This window comes from Callithrix jacchus, chromosome X (genome assembly GCF_049354715.1).
Source record: "Callithrix jacchus isolate 240 chromosome X, calJac240_pri, whole genome shotgun sequence".
NCBI classification, from domain to species: Eukaryota; Metazoa; Chordata; class Mammalia; order Primates; family Cebidae; genus Callithrix; species Callithrix jacchus.
In genome coordinates this window covers 107,789,767-107,811,954 of record NC_133524.1, presented here as the reverse complement: position 1 = coordinate 107,811,954, position 22,188 = coordinate 107,789,767, and the positions used below count along the sequence as shown (strand labels likewise).

General features: G+C 40.0%; 1 protein-coding gene across 11 annotated transcripts in view; it reads left to right on the top strand.

Annotated features, from left to right (window-relative positions):
- The first annotated feature begins 1,108 nt into the window (after positions 1–1,108).
- DCX (doublecortin) overlaps positions 1,109–22,188 on the top strand; it is a 121,717-nt gene continuing 100,637 nt past the window's right edge. For 6 of the 11 annotated variants that reach the window (XM_008989781.4, XM_002763166.6, XM_035287718.3 and 3 more), the window contains exons 1-3: positions 1,109–1,163; positions 2,876–3,261; positions 11,898–12,238. In XM_008989781.4, coding sequence (XP_008988029.1) covers positions 2,898–3,261; positions 11,898–12,238 — 705 coding nt within the window. In that variant the 5' untranslated portion in view covers positions 1,109–1,163; positions 2,876–2,897. Of the gene's footprint in view, positions 1,330–2,875; positions 3,262–11,897; positions 12,239–22,188 lie in introns of all 11 variants that reach the window. The other 5 variants (XM_078363108.1, XM_078363106.1, XM_078363109.1 and 2 more) reach the window with 1 other exon arrangement.

The window sequence follows — 22,188 nt, the reverse complement described above, 5'->3', positions numbered from 1 at the left end:
GAGGCAACTTACAATGAAACACATGGGGAGAAAAATGCTTAAATATAAAAGATCAACAGCTCTATATAAAAGGAAGGGTTAATTATGCTAGGAATCAGATATAAAATAATTACTGAGCATGCTATTATCTCTGAGCTTCCTGGGAGCCAAGCAAAAGTAGAACCATGATAGTTCAAGGCTGCTACATATTGGTGCATGCAGCCTCAGTTGTGAAGATAGTAGCCTCCCCCTACCCCATTTAACCTCTCACCTTTCTCTTTTGTTTTAGAGTTTGGCATGATCTCATTAGCCCATCTTGGATGCTTCCTTGAATTTTTCGTAACGCATTTTATATAAAGAAGCCAGTTAATGACAAATAAGCAGTTTGAGGAGAAATCTGTTAGTATTCATTTTGTAGCCATCACATTTCCTTCACATAGAAAGGTAGTTGGGTTGGGTTTGAACTTTCAAACTCTCAAAGGTAAATGCCACATTCACCTTTTATTAACCAAATTCTTACATCAGGCTGAAAGGTTTGGGGTGTCCTTTTCAATCCTATCTTCCGTAATATTCTAGAATTCTTTTCCCTTGTCTTGTTCCTATCCTACTTCCTCTTAGTCTACTTTGTTGACTTCATAAAAAAAAAAAAAAACAATTAAAACAAACAAAAAACCCAATTGTTGGATACTTAAGTTAAACTGCCTTAAATAATCAGCAGATTTGATTTTCTTTTTCCTCCCAAGTGAGTGAAAGGAAGAGAGCTACAATTTCTAGGAAGCTGGGTTTTGCTGTCTGAGTCCAGCCCCCAAGCAGATTAGACCAAGGTTTTGGCCAAGTGAAATTGCCAATTTTCTGAAAGAAAGGACTAGCACATTGCTCATTAGAGCATTCTGATTTTGTCTGTGCAATCTTTTTGCTACCCTGCAATTTCCTGTTAGTTATAAATGAAACCTTTCTAGCTGTTAATGCAGCCTGTGAATTTTTTTAAAAGCGTGTAATTAATCATAGGAGGTTGGGGGGATTCACTAAGCCTGAGTTACAGGGGAGAAGCTGGACAAGGCACTAGGACCTAGAAGGCATCTATCCACCCTGGCAGGAATTTCTTGCTTGGAGCTCAGACAACAAAGGCACAGAGAGATTGGTTTTCTTTCTCTCAGCATCTCCACCCAACCAGCAGAAAACCGGTGAGTGGGGCTTTTGAGTGATTTTCAAGCAGAATGTAACAGATGTCAAACGGGAAAAGCACCAGGCAAAGCCTGCTCTCTGTCTCTCTGTCTCTTCTTTTCCTTTTCTGCCTTATTCTATCTGATTTTTTCCCTAAGCTTCTACCTGGGATTTTCCTTTGGAAAAGTGAGTTTGATGTTTCTTTGTTTTCACTGTGATGTTAATTTAGAATGATACTACCTTTGATCCTAAAGCAAAGCAAAGCATTACTGGCATGCCTGGGGAAATGTTTGCTACTTGCCTTGAAGAGGTGGGGTCTCTTACCACTGCAGGTTGTCTGACAGAGACAATGCTGAGCTCAGCATAGGTCATGGTGACATTGGAAAAAAGGGGTAATCGAACCTCGCAAACCCATTAGGCACCAGTCTTTATCTCCTGTCCTCCCGGTTCCTTGCAAATACATTGATGTGGCAATGTGTAGCAGCTGAGCCCTGCTTGCTTTGTGAGTCCTTTTATCCCCATCTGTGAGATGCATGTTAATAGTTTGGCTCTTAGGATGTCACTACATTTGCTAGCATTTGGGGCTTCAGTTGTGTTGGGTTTCAGGTTTTGATTGTTTGGGGTTTCTTTGGGGGGAGGGGTTCAACAGAAGGGAGAAAAGCAAAGCCTGACAAATGACCATCTTTTCCTCAGCTAATGCACCTGGGCAATATACAAGTTTGGGGTGAATTGCTGGCTCTGAGGGTAAAATGTCCCTTCAATTAGGGTAGAAACCCCGAACAATGAAAGGTGTGCTTCCTTCTAAAGGTCCCATATGCTGTTTGGAGACTCATTTGTGAATTTTTCAACGATTAAATTATTCCATTAAGAGGTGTTGCTGCATCGGTGGGGAGAAGATGGAGCACCTGTGGTGGAGGGGAAGGGTTTTGTGAACAAATGGTACCGGGGGAAGGCACAGCTAATAACTTGTTAAATAACTTATTTTTATAATCCTTCCTCCCCACCAGTTTATTTCTCACTAATGTCAGATAGCTGCACCAGCTTGGTGGGGAACGGGTTTGATGAATAGCACAAAGACACTGGCTGTTCCCTGGAGGCTGTCCCTTTAAAGGCGAATCTTAGTTTATTCTGGGGGGAGGGGATGCACATATTAGAGTAGGAAAGAAGACTTGGAATAAAATGAAAACACTCCCCTTCATAGTCATTGTACTGAAATGCCAAGACTGCTTCCTAAGCTGGAGATGCTAACCTTAGCTAGCTCCTTCTGTTCTCTTCAAGGGGAATTTTGTCAGGCTATGGATTCATTTACAACTGTTAGTCATGTGGGCATGTGTGAGGAAACAGATGCCAGTTTTAATGTATTTAGCCCGAAGTTACAATTTGATAGGAGCCACTGTCAGTAAGTCTCAGGATTTTCAGCTATTTCAAAATCTCCCCCTCTCCTCTGTCTGGAACAGTGCCAAGAGTGCCTCCCTCTCTATCTCTTACTCCCAACCCCCACAACCACCAGCACCCCCGCCCAGCCCCTCCTTCTTCTCTATTAAGATCAATATTCCTGCAGGTCAGGGGCAAGCAGCAGATGGGTCACAGGCTTTTTTCAACCAGTTCTTTTCACAAGCAGCAGATTGCAGATCTGGATCTGGCTAATATTTGAATTCCTTTCTTTTTTCCCTCTCCCCGTCCTTTTTTGTTTTTGCCTCTCTTCGCCCCCATCCCTTTCTCCAACGCTCAGGTCTCTAAGGTTCCACTAAAATATGGAACTTGATTTTGGACACTTTGACGAAAGAGATAAGACATCCAGGAACATGCGAGGCTCCCGGATGAATGGGTTGCCTAGCCCCACTCACAGCGCCCACTGTAGCTTCTACCGAACCAGAACCTTGCAGGCACTGAGTAATGAGAAGAAAGCCAAGAAGGTACGTTTCTACCGCAATGGGGACCGCTACTTCAAGGGGATTGTGTACGCTGTGTCCTCTGACCGTTTTCGCAGCTTCGACGCCTTGCTGGCTGACCTGACACGATCTCTGTCTGACAACATCAACCTGCCTCAGGGAGTGCGTTACATTTACACCATTGATGGGTCCAGGAAGATCGGAAGCATGGATGAACTGGAGGAAGGTAATTTAAATAGTGGGTGGTGGCCCTTGGTGGGAGGTGGCATTATTGGTTATGGTTACATTCTTGGGTTGCTTTGGAAAAAAATTATGCAATGTATTTTTCAAAACACTGGGTTGATTAATGCTCAAATTTCTAATGCTATAGACATCAACAGAGCCATTAGCAATCACCCTTCAGTCTTCCCTGAGGTTGAAATGTGAATGGTGGTGATCAAGCATTGTGCTTATCTGCCAGGGTATAAAGAGGAAAATCTTAATTGTAGCATTTATTCTAGATCTTATTTATAATTAACTTTGAGTAGCACTATTGAGGCAGAGCATGAAATCATTAAGGGTATAACAAGGAAGGACATTTGGTTGGGTTAACAGAGAAAATATTGTGCCCAAATTTTCTTTGAACTGCTGGGAAATTATTTGTGAATTGCAACTCATTGGAAATACACACCCTAAGAGCAGGATTTCCTGAACATATTCACAGAGGATTATTCTTTTAGGTAAGTGGTCGCTGCTCAGCTGTTGCTTCTAAAAAGCCTACTTTAGGGTGTGTCCCTAAGGCTGAGGTCATTGGGAGAAATACCAAAGAAAGCTGTAGGTATGTCTGGTATTTTAATAAAGACCATTCCAATTAGAATAGGAATTGACTCACTGTACCTAAATCCCCTTATATCCTCTCTAGATTTTTGAATGACAACTAAATTTTCTGAATAGATTGCCAAGAATCCCAACAACCTTTGTACCCACCTTAAAATAGAGAAAATCCCAGCTCTTACCATAACTTACCCAGCCATAGAGTCTTCTTTATGGTCATTTAGAAAATAGATCTTGGGTCATATTTTTAACACTCTATATTATCAAATCAATTATGCTGAAGATGCTTCCCTATTTTTAAGTTGGTGGATATAACACATGTGATCAATTTAACCAGATCAGTACTTTAAAGAACGGCCTCAACGAGTGGTGATAATGAATGTGTTCCTTCTCAAGCCCCTTCTCTATTATCCAGCCCTTTCTCCTCACTCCTTTCATTCCCTGAGCCAAGGTGGGTTTAAAGCAGGCAGATCTCTAGATAAACTGAATTATGAAATAACCAACAAGGAAGGAGAAATAGCACCTGAAATGATTTGACGTGGGAGCAACCTGCTTCTGCTTCACTGCTTCTAAGTTTCTTGGGTTCCTAGACAAAGGAGAATGAGGGCTTCCTTTGTACAAGACCCTACTTCTCTCAAATAGCTGCTATTGCCCAAGTAGTCAGGCCAAGCGATTGTGACCAGTTACTTATATGAGATAGTGTCCATATGGTTGCTGCATCTGAGTCTCAGGGTTCTAGTTTGAGATTTTTCTTTTCTTTTCTTGTCTTTTTTTTTTTTTTTTTGAGACAGAGTTTTGCTCTTGTTGCCCAGGCTCAAGTGCCATGGCATGATCTCAGCTCACCACAACCTCCGCCTCCCGGGTTCAAGTGATTCTCCTGCCTCAGCCTCCCGAGTAGCTGGGATTACAGACATGTGTCACCACACCGGACTAATTTCGTATTTTTAGTAGAGATGGGAGTTTCTCCATGTTGGTCAGGCTGGTCTCAAACTCCCGACCTCAGGTGATCCACCTGCCTCGGCCTCCCAAAGTGCTGGGATTACAGGTGTGAGCCACTGCACCTGGCTGAGATTTTTCTACATAGCTGACCTCGAAAAGCAATGCCCAGGAAGCTTTGATTATTTCATCATGTGCTCAGTGGACAGGCAGAGGTTAATACTAGGCCCTTCCTGACCAATAAAGGACTGGCCATCTTAGTGCATATCTTAGAATGAAGGAGAGTCAGGGCAAATTCGAAGGGTTTGTAGCTAGGACGAGGGAGCTGTCCAACAGAGTAATTGTTAGGGTGTCTGTCTTTTGTCATTGTAAAATCCACATCTCAGCCAAATTTCAGGGATTTCTCTGTAACAACTTTCATAAACAAAGCACCCTGTATCATCCAATATATCCTAATTTCTATGAACTGTGATATTCTAAACACAATAGACATTAGTAAAGAATACTGAACCAAGTAACATTGTATTCAGAGCAAGTATTAGAATATTCTTGCGTCTGATGTAAGAGAAGTGTTATGCAGAAAATTTTCCCCCAAATCCATTTTTTACATATTGATTTTTCTCCCTAGATGTGTGTGTGTGTGTGTGTGTGTGTGTGTGTGTGTGTGTATTGGTGTATTACAAGAGGGCTGGTGATAATCCGTTCGACACAGGTAGCAATAAATGTAATTTTGAAAAGACTGCAGCTTTCTATTCCCTTGATTCCTTTTGAGTCCCACTAGATTGAACTCCTCTTATTTATCACTCCTGTGTTCAGTGGTACTTTTTGTTGAATTCCTGGGCTATGCAAAGTGTGAATAGGGCTCAGTTGCATTTGTTCACATGTCATCTACAACTACAAGTCCCAGTGGACCTCAATGCCCTCCAGTCCTGAGTACTGCCTGTTCAGTCAAGAAAATTCAAGGCTATCTCCAGGATAGTGTTAAGAAATGTGATCAGTCTTGGCACTGCCACAGAGCCAAATGGGCACTGGGATAAGGAGGATGAAAATAACGTGTCTTTTTACCTCATATTTTATATTTTAGAACTGCCCATCAGGGAATGGAGAACAAAAGCCCTTTGACTTTGTTCACCTTTGCAAGAGATTGAACAAAAGATCAAAATATTATATACATTGCTTCCAGTTAGACTTCCTGGCTTGAAAAATCAGGGTCATTGTGTTCTAGTCTTAGAGGCAGCAGATTATAATGAAAAAAGAAGTCTTTGGACTCAGATTTGGTTCAAATCCAGGATCTGTCAGTGTTAGTCTGCAAGACCTTGAGTTAACCATCTAGATTCCCTGAGACTCAGTTTGTCATCTGTAAAACAGGAACAATGACTTTGAGGATTAAATAAGACAGAGGTTATAAAGTGCAAGTTACTCTGCTAGGCACACAATAGTGTTTAATAAAAGGTAGTAATTATTGTCTGAGTTATCCTACTTTATAGCTAGTTAGCTACATGATCATAGGTTTGTCGTTATCATTAATGTGACTGTTATTTATTTTTAAAATAACTAGAAAACAACTGTTTTAAGGTATAATTTCCATAAGACAAAATTCACTCATTCGAGTGTAAAATGATTTTTGGAAGATTTATCAAGTGGTGCAACCATCATCATAACATAATTTTGGACCATTTTCATCTCCCCAAAAAGAAACCCTACTCCAATTAGTTGTCACTGAATTATTTTCTCCAATCTCTCCAGCTCTAGACAATGATTAATCTACTTTCTGTCTCCACAGATTTGTCTATTCTGGGCATTTCATATAAATTTAACCAAATACCATGTGGTCTTTTGTGCTTCTTTTACTTAGAATAATGTTTTCAAATTTTATCTATGTCGTTCCATGTATTGGCACTTCATTCTATTTTGTTGAAGAATAAGGTGTCATTGTATGTGTAGACCACAATGTTTTGTGTATCTCTTGTGAGTAATATTTTTAACTGTAAAATGGGACTAGTAACACCTGCCTTCTCTATCCATAGGGTGGTTGTAAGGATAAACTTAGACAATAGATATGGAAACACATTGACAAGGTAAAATTATAGCTACAGGTACTATTATTATTAATGATGTAAAATACCAATAATGGAAATAATAATGATCATGAAAATGATGATGTTAGTAAGGGATTGTAATGATCAGTGGCTCCCAAACCTGGCTGCCTTTCAAAATCTTTCAGAACTTTAGAGAAATATTACATTCCTGGGCCACACCCAAGATCTATTGAATCAGAATCCCCAGCTAGTGCCTCAGTGTTTGTGTTTTTACAACTCTCCTCATGTGATTTTTATGAGCACTTAGACTTGGGAAGTCTTAGACTGGGGGATCTTGATGGTCCCATTCAACTAACCAAAGTGGTAGGACTCTTTAGAAATGCAGAAATCTGTTTTTATTTTTTTCTTTATATATATTAAAGGAATAATAGAGCATAGAACACACTGTGTTTTCAAATGACCGCATTATTACATATTTAGCCTGAAAAATAAAATTTAAAAATGATCGGTTAATGACTCTGGCCTTGGGCACTCCTTTGTCTAGTGCCTCTAGTCTACTGTTTTCTGCTAGATACAGAAAGTATCAGGGGAAGCATTTTGGATCAAATGTTATTGATGTCAGTTTTCCCACAGTCCTTGGGTACAAGGAGGGTCTTAGTGAAGCCACGTAAGATGTGGTCCTCATTAGCTGTGTCCCTAGGAGGTCAATGAATAATATCCACTGATGGGTTTTCCTTTTGTCATGACTTTCCTTTTTCTTTCTTTCTTTTTTATTTATTTATTTTTTTGTAGAATTTTTCTCCTTCCCTTTATGTCTGGTTCATTTCTTCCCCGATTTTCTTGTATGTAAGTATGCAGATCAATGTTGGGGGTATCATTTATGACTAGCCAGCTTCTCTGAACCCAAATTGAGACAAGTTCAAGAGTTATTACCCAGACCATGGGACAGAATATTTACAACTGGAACAGTCTTAGAAAATCTGAGCTGTGTAGTCACACCAGGTATGATCCAGTTCTTTTGCCAAAGCTCATTTGTTTCAATGAGATGAATCCACCTTCTCACTAATTTATTCTGTAACTACTAAAGCAAGTACATTGTCAAAGACAAGAATTTTAAGATACCTGGGAGGGATGCATTGTTAACAGATATGATAATATAATCAAATGTCATTTAATATTTTAATATAATACAGTAAAGTATCATTTAATATATTCCTTTTTGAGTCAGGAAGCCCTGGAAAAGAGGAGAAAACCCAGGCAGAAGTGCTTTTGCACTGAGAAGATACAAATACATACAGTTCTTTTGAAAATGGAGCCTTCTTAAAGAGAAGGGAGGTAGACATTAGATCATCTTGAGCCCACAGCTTGTTACATTTCTGCCCTTTCAGCTGTGCTTCCATGATTTCATTTCCTTACCCTCTCACCCTAAAGCAGGTTGTTAGTTCCAGCCAATTTGCACCTTGCTTGGCTCTGAAGCCAGCTTTCCCTCTAGGCCTCCAGCTGGTAGGAAATAGCCCTTGGAAGCGGTGGCAGGATGGGAACCCAGCTGTGTAAAGGTGCAACCCACCTTATCCAGCTCCAAGTGCCAGGCAGCAGGATGTGCAGGAGGCACTGAGCTCTGGCAGCAGACGTTGAAAATGCTGGCAGAATCAGAACAAGGAAGTCTTAATCTAGCAAAGAAGCACATTTGATGTCTTTCCAGCCGTAGAAGTGGAGAGTCCTTGGAGGTGGGCAGCTAGTTTCTTAACATTTAATTACCCTAACAGCTTTGTTTTCTAAAGCCTGTTTGAAAAGAGAAGAAGATGGAAAAGAGAACAAGATTCCTTTTTATAGACTCTTAGGCCTAGAATGGACTCAGGTGTCACCTAGTGTATTATCTTTGCTTTAGAGATGGCAAAGTTAAGACTCAGAGAGATTAAGTGATTTCCCTGAAATCACACAGCTTCTAAGTGCCTAGGTGAAATTTCAATCCAGGTCTCTGTGACTCTGTAGTCATCACTCTTAATGACGATAAATATCCTGCCCTCAGTGGGCCTGTGGGCCTCTGCAGTGGCAGCAGTGGCTTTGCTGGGTGTTATTATACATTTTCTACATTTGGCATTTGCCACAACTGGAAGCCTCCTCCCGACCAGCAGTAAATCTTATCTTTGAGTCACAGGCCCCAGCAGGGCTCATGTCTTATCGTAATGACAGCTCAGTTCCTAGATGGTTGCCCTTGATACCTTCCCTTTTTTTCTCTTCAGCTTCTATTCCTCTTTTCAACCTCATTCAGCACTTTCTTCCTCTTTGCTCTTTCCTTCTTGTTCTCTCCTCTCTTCCATAAGATTAGGGGCTTAATAATAATAGAAATGTATCAAGTGCTTACTGTGTTCCAGGCTCTGGAATCAGCATTTTATTTGATTTTTATTTTAAGATGGAGTCTTGCTCTTCTGTCACCTATGGTAGAGTGCAATGGTGCAATCTCAGCTCACTGCAACCTCTGCCTCCCAGGTTTAAGCGCTTCTCCTGCCTCAGCCTCCAGAGTAGTTGGGATTACAGGCGTGTGCCACCACGCCCAGCTAATTATTGTATTTTTAGTAGAGATGGAGTTTCATTATGTTACCCAAGCTAGTCTCGACCTTCTGGTCTTAAGCCATCTACCTGCCTCGGCCTCCCAAAGTGCCAGGATTACAGGCATGAGCCGCTACACCTGGCCATGGGTTGAGCACTTTATATCCATCATCTGATTTGTGCCCCACAACACCTCCTCAAGGTAGGTATTGTTATTATCACCCTTGCTTTGCAAAGAAGAAACTGAAGCCAAGGGAGGTTGGAGTGCACAACCAGAAAGTGCTGGGGACGCTGTTCTGACTGACATCATGTCAGCTGCACTTTTTCCATTACTCCATATTCAGGCCAATGAGAAAGTGGAGTGACTAAAATGTACCACTGGAAGGTGCTCAACATAGATTTGGCTGAGGGCTGGGCCCTCTGGAAAGTTCTTGGGTGCTATATGATATTATAGCTGTCAGCCATCACGTTCATTTTCATCTGGAGGTGGTTAATCATACTCATACTTTGGAGGCTTAAGAGGTTTAAGAGATGGGAGCAAAAAAAGTCCAAAGTCCTAATAGGGCTACACAGCTGACTCTCCAGAGGAGACTGGATGAGTGAAATCATAAATACATAGCTTCACACATTTCCACACCACCAGTTGTCTGATAGTTTTGAAGTACATGACAAGTCATGGAAAACATCTGACTCAAAGGCAGTGACCTCCTGGAAGGTGCCAATGAATCTGGTGAACTGCTAAGTCAAGACACCATTTCTAGGGTATGGGGGTTGTTGGCTGTGAATATATGGAGATACTAAAAGGGCCCCTTCATTCATCCTTTTCAGTCCAAAATTAAAGACCCCAGCCTATAATCACTTGGGTTGGCTTGAATTAGCCAGCAAGGGAGTCAAAGAAATCAGAGTTTCTCTTGGCTGAGATATTGACCATTTCATCCTGGGTATCAATGTATGCACCCAGTGGGTCAGGGTACCTATCTTCACTTAAAACCATCCCTTGGTTCCCTTGTCAAGATAGAACTCTGTGACTGAGGGCAGCTTAGGAAGCCACTTCGCTTATGCTGGATGCCACTTACCTCCCATCTCCACACACACACACACACATAAATGTCCTCAAAGGTGCCCTAGAGATTTGGACTGAAACTTCTCTTAGCATTAACTGAGAAGTTTATTCATTAACATGACTTAAAGGTTTTGGTGCTATGGCAAAGCAATAAATATTTGCAAAGGGAGTGAATTATCAACCTGGTGTTTCTGAATGCAGTTCTCCTGCTGAGACCAAAGGAGAGTCATCAGACTGTAATTGTGTTTAATGCTTTCTGTGCACTGGCTAGGGTTTATTTATTTATTTAGGGTTATTACCGATGACTTAAGCATGATTAAATCATACTGTTTCTGCAGCTCAACCTCTCAATGAACTTCTAGATACCTTGAGGCTAATATGTTTTACTCAAGGAATTCAACCTTTTCCAATATTCTTTTCCCCAGGCTGAGACTATCTCTCTTCCTATTTTCTTCAGCTCTTAGTCCCAGGTGTCCAATCCCCTCCTCTTGCCTCTGATCTCAGCATTTCTTCTGCTATATTAGTCATTTCCTCTAGCCTAGGGTAAATGTGAAAATTATACTCAATCCTTCCAATCCATAAATCAGGCTGTATAATGTATTCTCACTTCTGTACCTCATTACTTGTGGCAGCCAAGGGTGAGAACTGGTGAAGATGGCCCTGAATAGACAGATATCATGTACATCCTTTGAGAGGATGAAAAGATGAAGGGCGAGTGGTAGAAATAGGAGATTATTTTTCAAGCAAGAGCCAGCGCATTTATATGTACAGGTTGTTATTTAGACAGTTTCTCTACCCAGTGTAGCATAAGGAGTAGAGGACACCCTTATACACACACATAAACATTCAACATATGCACACACATTTCACATTTTAATATTCGATACTGGGCCATATACTCTGTGCAAAGGATTATCTGGTTTCTTATCAAGTATGTGTGTATGCCTGATATGCAAGGTTACTTGGTTCATTTTAACTTGGCATAAAAATGTTTTAACTTTGAAAGCTTTACTTGGTTCATAATATAACAAAAGGATGGGGCTTTGAGTCCAAAAATAGGACGGGGACTTTAAGAAATAGAGATGTTAAAAATGCTCCAGTAATGCCCCTGAAAGCTAAACATCCTAGAAACTACTATAAATGTTTAAATTCCAATAAAACCATATCAAGCTTGGAACTTCACTTGTTATATTAAATTTAGATGTGCTCTTTGTCCTCAGAACCTTTAGCTTGACAGAGTTCTTCAACTAGGTGTGCCATTATATTGAATGGTGTTTTGAGAATGACTCTTGAATTTGGATGAGCCAAGTTTTTAGCCTAATTAAGAACAGCACCTGAGGTTAGTTAATATCACCATTTCTTCAAAAGTTCTATTCCAGTGTCAGTGTCTATTTGTTTGGTTAGAATCATCCATATGTCTGTTATTAAACTAATCACCTAATCACTTATTTCTTGCCTTAGGGGAAAGCTATGTCTGTTCCTCAGACAACTTCTTTAAAAAGGTGGAGTACACCAAGAATGTCAATCCCAACTGGTCTGTCAACGTAAAAACATCTGCCAATATGAAAGCCCCCCAGTCCTTGGCTAGCAGCAACAGTGCTCAGGCCAGGGAGAACAAGGACTTTGTGCGCCCCAAGCTGGTTACCATCATCCGCAGTGGGGTGAAGCCTCGGAAGGCTGTGCGTGTGCTTCTGAACAAGAAAACAGCCCACTCTTTTGAGCAAGTCCTCACTGATATCACAGAAGCCATCAAACTAGAGACTGGGGTTGTCAAAAAACTCTACACTCTGGATGGAAAACAGGTAGGTACCTTTTCAAAGTACTTTTCTCATTTTGTCTAAATTCTTAGATGTTCATCTTACACCTAAAATATCATTTCTTGTAGATGAACTCTTCCTCCACATCTCTTCATCACAACCTGATATTATATGTTTCATTTCGACTAAAGATATTTTCAACAGGCAAAACAATGAATCAGGAATCTGAGGCGCTGAAATTCAATCTGCTTCTGATTTACCATGCAGAATGGTCACTTAGCCTCAGCTTCCCTATCTGCTATGAAAGATGTATTAGAACCTAAGTTCTATGAACTCTTATGAATATGAATTTAGCCATTATACGATGCAACCTTTATTGTTCAATACATCTGACTGAAAATGATATTTGCCCATTCATTATTTCTTAGATACCCTCACATTGGTACTCAACAACTATTTTGATAAAAGGAAGTTGAAATGAACTTCATATGCTCTGAAAGAAGTCAGATATGGGGGAAGCACTGAAGTCTCTGGCTCGGTGTCTTTGCCTCACACTATACCATATTTGTTCTCTTTCTCTTTTCCATATGACATAGCTGTCTTAATTTGGTTCCACTGATGGTTTGTGTGAGAAAGGGACTATTTCAGGATCCTAAAATTAGCCCAAGAAAGATGTTGCCATCTGTTCCTCCTCCAAATCAGGTTCTTCATGTCATTGGTTATACTACTGAAGTGCCACCTATATTAATATCTGGGAAAGAATGCAGCCAGGCGTCTCCATCAGACAGATGCACTATTCTCTTGAGCATAGGGAGCTGTAAATATACAACAAAAATCTTCCAAGGGAATTGGAACAGTGGCTGGTTCTGTTGGCTCTAAAGAGGATCCTGGTCTCCCCTCAGAAAATACAAGTGTGGATTATTATCAGTTCATACATTCTACCTCTTAAAATGCCTTTGGCATTTTTTTTTTAATTTTTGTTTAAAAAAATTTTTTTTCTTTTTTTTAAAGACAGGGTTTCACCATGTTGGCCAGGCTGGTCTTGAACTCCCAACCTCAGGTGATCTGCCCACCTTGGCCTCCAAAGTGCTTGGATTACAGGCAGAGCCACCACACCCAGCCGCCTTTGGCATTTTAACAAACAACTATATAGATTCTAAAAAGGTGGATTCACTATGTATCAAAGTTACTGATGAGTGTTCAAATGCAGACTTGTGCCTCTTCCCATAATTTCTGATAATAATGTGTGCTCCAAGATTTTAAGTTTTAGGGAAACTCCACTTATGTACTGGGTACTTGGCAATTTTGATAAATTTGTAGCTTCTGTTTCCCATCATTTTGTCATCTGAGAGCTACCTAGACACATTGGTTATAACTGACTTGTGTTTGTTGTACCAAAGCAATGGTTTTGTCTGGGATGTTGGGAAAATCTGCAATCCCCAAGCATTTCTCTAAGAGTGTCTCTCTTCTAAGTAAGTACCATGTGTGTAATAAACAGGAGCTGTCTAAGTATAGGCCTAATTGCCAAAGCCTCATCTCAGAGAGATAGGACATAGAAATTTTAGAATCATTGGATCACAGAGTTGAGAATGACCTTAGAAGCCATGACATTTAATCTTCCCTAAGGCATGGATATCTTCTACAATCACTCTAAAAGACTATGAGACAGCAGCCTATTTCACTGTTCAACAGCTGTGATTTTTAGAGTTTCTTCATATTAGGCATAAATCTGATTCCCTATGCCTTCAGTCTGCTGAAGTAATACAGGAAAATGCAAATCAAAAACTTAAGACTGGGATTAAGAAGATTTGGACTCTAGTCTTGATATTGTCACTTACTATACGACTTCAGACTAATCAGTTAACTATACACTCCTCCTCTGTACAAAAGGACTGATCACATCTGCCCTGACTATGCTCCCGGGATTCTTATGAGGATCAAATCAAATAATGGATATGAAAGCACTCTGTAAACTAAAACATGGATATATATATATATGCACACACACACATAAAATTCATTAAATGAGATTTATGGCAGTTTTGCATATTAATAAATGTTAGCTCTCTTTCCCCTTAATTAATTAATTTATTTATTTTTGGAGATGAAGTGTCACTCTCTTGCCCGGGCTGGAGTGCAGTGGCGTAATTTGGCTCACTGCAACCTCTGCCTCCCAGGTTCAAGCAATTCTCCTGCTTCATTCTCCCGAATAGCTGGGGCTACAGATGCACGCCAACACACCCTGCTATTTTTTTTTTTATTTTAGTAGAGATGGGGTTTCACCGTGTTGTCCAGAGGTCAGACAATCCGCCCACCTCAACCTTCCAAAGTGCTAGGATTATAGGCATTAGCCACCATCCCCAGCCTCTTCTCTCTCCTTTACCTTGAACTCCTGAGGTCAAGCAATCCGCCCACCTCAACCTTCCAAAGTGCCAGGATTATAGGCATGAGCCACCATCCCCAGCCTCTTCTCTCTACTTTATCTCTATCATTTTTATTATAAATTTCCAACATTTGTGAATATATATCATACCTTTGCATTCTGTTTTTGCTCCAAATAATATATAAAGGGAGACCTCCATCTCTTAGGGAAGCAAGCACCAGTCCAGTGATGAATAGGTTTTTCATCTACAGCAGGCCATGTAGAGTGGCAAGCTCTCTCAAACTTCTTTAAGTATCAGTTCCCTTTTTTGGGGGAACACATTACAAAATACCAGTATATGATATGACATGTATATACAGAAATGGATTGGTGCCCAGTGGATCTGAACAATGCCCTTTCAGGCATTTGTACCTCTGTATATACATTCCCTCTCTTTAAAACATCTTCCTCTGCCCACCTTGACCCTTGAAGGTCATCTTCTAAGACCTGGTTCAAATATCACTTTATCTTTGAATATTTCTGTCTTCACTAAGGAGGGTAAAAGCAATCATAACCTTTTGTTTTTTTTTTTAAATAATGCTCAGCTCCTGGCATATAGTGGATGCTCTATAAATGTTTGTTGATTGAATGAACTGACAAACAGATTCTCACATGGCCTGGGTAGATGTTTTGAGAAGCCTTCTTTCAATTCCCCATATGTTATCCTTACATCTTTCAGAAGAAATAGGGGGCTTCCAAAGGAGTGAATATTCCACCCAGGTAGTTTCTTTCTGGTGCTTTACTTGGAAGTCACTGAGGGCAGACCTATAAAGCAACATTCCCCTAAATACCTTTTAAGGAGAAATGTCTCTGTGTCCCCACCCTGAAAAGCTCTCCAAAAAGAATTCTGTGGGGAAATAAGGTTGTAAAATGATACAAATTGTTTGCCATTCTTAGAGATTCACAGTGCTCATTGGCACACTGAATGTTCTGAGAAGCCCTACAGCAATAAAATCCATCCTAATCCTACTTAACCAAAAATATTTTTAATGAAATACACACAAACACATACCCACACATACATATATATGTGTATATATACACACATACATACACACATTTATATGTATATATACCCATATACATACACACATAGAGAGTGCACTAGAAAATGTTGTTTACATAAAACACTGATAATTAGGAACTAACTACCGTAACTTTAATGGTAAGATTCGTATGCACAGACTAACCGCAAATTAAACATTGTTGTTTTGTTACAGCAAGGGCATTAAATAAAATTTTGGGGTATGTGGACAAACCTAATTACAAAATAGATGTTGGGTATACTGAAAGTTGGTGCCACACTCAAAATTTTGGAGCTCAGCTTGTTTCCCAGGTCTAGTGATGACAGCTCTAATGTTAACACCTGTCAATCACTTTGATTATTAGTGGGTATTCGTACTGCTTGCAAATATGATCTTCCTCGTGGAGGCTGAAGTCACATATATTGCAATAGCTTGACTTGGTTGGATAAGATTCTAATGCCTGTCTTTGGCTACATGTGATATAAGGCACTTAGTTGAAAAGAGCAAAGTATGGTCAAGGCTGTTTGTTATAGAATGTTTTATTCATGAAATCAAGGCCATTGCTTGATTTCAGTGTACACTATAACTGGATTCTATATCGACCGAACCAAGTGGTTTTCCCTCTTCAAATGAGTAATGATCAGCTAAAAGAGCCCAGTTGATTGTTGCAAATTTATTGTTGCTTCTGTAATTGTGTGTACCATTTGAGTGATGGGCTTACACTGATTGACAAGCAATCTGCAGACATGCCTCATTTCTTTCTCTCTGTTTCTGTTTTGTTTGGATGTATCTTTTGGAGTCCTTGATCTTTTTACAGCTTATATTTGATGTTATAGAAGATTGGTTTCCTGACCTCTTGCCTCTGAGATATTTTTGGTCTATGTAGACAGGAAAGCCAACCAGCACTAGTAGGAAGACACCCCAATTGATTCCTCACCTCAATAAGAAGTTGTTAATGGTATAAGAAGTGGTTGGTAGGGCTCTGGCTACTCTCAGGGATTAAAATGGATTTCTAGGAGGTTAAAGAGGACATGATAGAGGATTAGATGGTGATGCATATCAGTTCACTTGCAGGTGAAAATTGTTCTTTTGGTTCCTTGGCAGCTGGAGTGATTGTGGAGTGTTGACAAAATTATCCAATTATTAATTTCCATAACTAAAGTACACATTGACCTTCATGCATAAAAGTCATGGATGCATAAAACTGGGACCCAAATTTCTGGTTCACATGATAGCAGTAGTTTAATAGATACATGTTCTGGCCTTAAACTAATTTGAGAGCTTTAACAATAGACTTCCAGCTTTTTGGCATCATACATGGGGGTGCAGCTGGTCTTCACACTATCCGTTTTTATGCTACACTGACTGACATCTCTAGATTCAGTTTTGTCCACACCCAGAATTTGTGCAAGAAAAGATTCCCTATTGCCTCAATATACATGCCTAAGGCATAAGTATGGCCTTCACTGCTCGTTCTAGCTTTGTTAGGCCAGTTTTCAATTGGATGGATTTATTTTACATTTTTGTCTGTGCCTTTATAGAACCAACTACTTGGACCAGGGATTCTAGGTCTCAGAATAACAGAGGAGAAGTTTAAGCTGACTCCAAGATTATCCATAGCCTTGGGAACTAGAACAGGGGTTTTAAGGAAATGGTTGATGCATAAGACACAGATGAGAGCACGAAGGATGTTTCAACTGCTGCTTAGTATTCTAGGAAAGACTTGCCCTTTCCACATTGCCATACAAAAGAACTGGGTGCTGTAAGCACAAAGGCAATTGCAGGAAACGCAGGAAGACAGATTGGATTTAACCTTGGAAATGTTAAGTGCACTTACCAAGGGAGGTGTGTTTTTCCTTTGCTGCATAGCCAGTTTTTTTTTTTTCTCCCCTGTTATCTCTGCTTTCTCCAGTAATATCTGAACTTATTCATACTCCCTGGCCTCCAGCTCTCTCAGAGCCACCCTTGTTCTTCTCCTAGTGTTACAACCCTTTTAATCACCAATGGGTTCAATAGAAAAGGCCACGTGGCCGTAAATTATGCCCCAAGAAGGAGGTCATTTATCACTGGCCTTCACTTGAGAAGATCAAGCCTGGAAAGGTGATGTCTTTATTACCAAAACTCTCCTTCCCCAACCTTTCAGAGGTTCCTGGAGACAGACTTTGGGAGGATTGGCTTGAGCATGAAGTGTAATAGAACAAAGGTGGAAAGCCAGGCTGGGCTCTGTGAAAGGAGACAGTTTGCAAACTACCATCTCATATATGGCAGTAGATTTCACACTTTGAAAGAGTGGCCAGTCATCGAATATACTGCCCCTCTGAAAGGAAAGGATTTAGTGTAGCCTGGTGATCAGTTATTTCTTCAGTAATTCATCCTCTTAGAGTTTTATTTTTATTTATTTATTTTGAGACGGAGTTTCGCTGTTGTTACCCAGGCTGGAGTGCAATGGCGCAATCTCGGCTCACTGCGACCTCCGCCTCCTGGGTTCAGGCAATTCTCCTGCCTCAGCCTCCTGAGTAGCTGGGATTACAGGCACGCACCACCACGCCCAGCTAATTTTTTGTATTTTTAGTAGAGACGAGGTTTCACCATGTTGACCAGGATGGTCTCGATCTCTTGACCTCGTGATCCACCCGCCTCGGCCTCCCAAAGTGCTGTGATTACAGGCGTGAGCCACCGCGCCTGGCCTAGAGTTTTATTGTTGATGAGATGCTCCTGGCTCTGAGCAGCGATGGAGGTGTGACTTGGCCAATTCAATCAAAAGCTTTGGCAGGCTGGGCACGGTGGCTCATGCCTGTAATCCCATGATGGCACATGCCTGTAATCCCAGCTACAGGCTGGGATCCTCAGGAGGCTAAGGCAGGAGAATTGCCTGAACCCAGGAGGCAGAGGTTGCGGTGAGCCGAGATCGCGCCATTGCACCCCAGCCTGGGTAACAAGAGCGAAACTCCGTCTCAAAAAAAAAAAAAAAAAAAAAAAGCTTTGGCATAGAATTCCAGTTTCTCGTACTGACTAGTCTGTCACTGTCTAGCATTCAGCAAGTGGAAAGAGCCCTAGACTGGGATTTAGAGGCTTGAGTTTTAGTCTTCACAGTTCTTCACTAGCTATGTAATGTGGAGCCAATCACATCTCTTTTCTGGGCCTTAATTTTTTAAGGAACCCTAGTATATGATCTGTAAGAGTGCTTCTAGTTCCACAATAACAGAGTATTCGTCTCATAGTGTTGGTTCTGTCTAGACAATTTTTCACTCTTCTGAATGTACTCCACCTCTCTATGCTCCCAAGGATCATCAGTGTGATGTAGTACTCATCTTGGTCAATACATTGCTTTCCAGGATGGCCTCTAAATGGTACTTGCATAATTCTTACATTCAGATGTTTCTTGCTACCTGTAATGACATCACCAGAGAATATTTTCAAACTTGTAACTTTTATTTGACCCCCTTTTCTTTACATTGTGGATGGTATAAGGAGCAGAGGGCAGAGGTCTCATTAAACAAAGCAAGACAAAAGCCAGCCTGTTAAAACTGTGGCAAGTTTTTGACAGTGCCATTGCTAATGGGGGTAGTTATCACTAGAGCTGAATGCATTGCTATTTCTTGAGTAGACTGAAGAGACTCATTAAGTGAGGATTGATCTACCCAGGGATGCAGGCTATTCCATTTAAAATTATTGACGGTGGCTCAAGCCTGTAATCCCAGCACTTTGGGAGGCCAAGGCGGGTGGATCACGAGGTCAAGAGATAAGACCATTCTGGTCAACATGGTGAAACCCCGTCTCTACTAAAAATATAAAAAAAATTAGCTGGGCACGGTGGCGCGTGTCTGTAGTCCCAGCTACTCAGGAGGCTGAGGCAGGAGAATTGCCTGAACCCAGGAGGTGGAGGTTATGGTGAGCCGAGATCGCGCCATTGCACTCCAGACTGGGTAACAAGAGCGAAACTCCGTCTCAAAAAAAAAAAAAAAATTATTGAAGCAACAGTCTTTTTGTTCCTAGTTATTTTCACCTTTTTCGTTATTGTCATTCCCTCAAAGTGGGAGAAAAAGCATTGTCTCCAAAAACAGTTTTTAAAGACAGCTTTCTTGAGATATAATCTTCACATTATATATTTTACTCATTTTGAGTGTAAAATTTAACAGCTTTTAGTATATTCACAGAGGTCTGCATCCATCACCACAATCAATTTTAGAATATTTCCATTATCCCAAAGAAACCCTGTGCCCTTTACACATCACCCTCTAGTTCTCAGATTTCACTTCCCCATCCCAAGGCAATCACTTATCTACTTTTTGCTCTATGGATAGTCCTATTTAGGACATTTAAAAACAATGGAATCATGTGGCCTTTTGTGCCTGGCTTCCTTGACTTAGCATAATGTTTTCAAGGTTCATCCGTAGAGTAAATATCTCAAAATGGTATTGCTGGGTTGTATAATGTGTTTAAAATTTTAAGAAACTGTCAAATGGTTTTCCAAAGTGGCTGCACCATTTTCTATCCCTATTTGCAATGTATGACAGTTCCAGTTTCTTCACATGTTCACCAACACTAGTTATCATTTATCTTTTTTCTTAGATCCATCCTAGCTGGTGTGAAGTGGTATCTGATTGTGGTTTTTCGTGATTTGTTTGCATTTTCCTAGTGACTAATGATGTCACACATATTTTCACATACTGACTGGACAAAATTGTATCTCTTCTTTGAAAGAATGTCTATTCAGATCCTTCGCCCATTCTTGAGTTATTAGGCTTCTTATTAATGAGTTGTAAGAATTCTCTATATATTCTAGATACAAGGCCTTTGTCATATATGTGATTTGCAAGTATTTTTTTTTGCCAGTCTTCATTTTCTTAATGCCTTTCTTAATTTTTCTAGAGAAAAAAGTTTTCATTTTGATAAAGTCTGATTTATTAATTTTTCTTTTATGCATTATTCCTTGGTGTCATATCTAAAAAATCTTTACCTAACCCAACATCTCAAAAATTTTCTCCTATGTGTTTTTCTAGAAGTTTTATATTTTTAGCAATTATATTTTTATATTTTTAGCTCTTAGATTTAAATCTCTGATTGATTTTGTGTTAATTTTTGTGTACAGGATAAGAGTCAAGGTGCTTTTGGGGCAGTGCATAAGTATCTAATTTTTCTAGCACTATTTGTTGAAAAGAAAAGATAAGGCAGTTCTCTTAATTAATATAGCCAAGCCTTCTAAAGGTTTTTAGAATTTCTAAGAACTGTGAGTGTGAACTAATGTAACACAGGAGCTTCTCCTATACAGATGTCGTGGAACTGTAACACTCTGAGTCTGTATCAGAAAGGTTGGCTTAGTCTTGTTTTGTAGGGGAAAAAAGGCAAGCTTGATAGGAGAGGCTAAAAGGGGCTATTGTTCCTTGACAGTGTTCCTGCCATGTTCTAGACTCCTAGAGTTACCACCCAGACCTATCTAAACTTCCCTGTCACGTATGCTATACCCCGTTGTTGATGCTAAGCAGGTTGGGGGAGGGGAGAAAGGACATGTCCAAAACTGTTGAGGTTATTTTCTTTTATAACATCTTGAGATATAATTCACATATCACGTATTTCACTTATTCAAAGTGTACAGTTTGGTGATTTTAATATGCTCACAGATATATGTGACCATCACCAAAGACAATTTTAGAATATTTTTATTACTTCTACCCTGTATCCCCCACAGCCCTAAGCAACCACTAATCTACTTCCTAGTTTTATACATTTGCCCTTTCTGAACCTTTTGTATAAATGAATCATATTTTATGCTAAGTGACTGGCATTTTTCACTTAGCATAATATTTTCAAGGGTCAACCATGTTCTATCATGTACCCATCTATACTTTCTTCATTTTTATGGCTGAATAATACTCCATTGTGTTGATATACCAAATTTTATTTGCCTGTTCATTTGTTGATGAACATTTGGATTGCTCTGCCTTTTGCCTATTAATAATGCTGCTATAAACATTTGTGCATGATTTAGATATAGACATATATTTTCATTTCTCTTGAATATATATCTAGTAATAGAATTTCTGGGTATTGAGATTTCTTAATGTGCTGTCCCCTAACCGCCAAACTCATGTTTCTAAAACATGTACCCCAAGGCGTGCTCCAAACAAAGAAATTCACAGCCTTATTTTTTAATATATAGATGTTTGTCCCAGGGTTCTTGCCTAACCAATATAGAAGAAAACTTGAAGGTTTCTTTACTAACTTTTCTTAAAGCTAGAATAAATGCTAAGAAGCTATTTTCTTGTTCTTTTTATCTGAGTTCTACGTTGGCCCTCCTTACTTCCCAGAATCAAAGATGCATTCTAAACAGTAGGTACCTTCAATTCTCCCCCAAACCACCAACATTTCTTATTTTGAAAAAGGCACAGAAAAAGGAGCTTCTAGAATTCCAGTCTGTCCATTTTTTCTAGATTTAGAATAGTTTTATCATCAATACCACATATTCTACCCTCATCAGGTCTTGTGATGTTAGCTCATGTGACAAAAAACAACTTGGGTATAAGGAGCCATAGCAGGTCTTCATCATT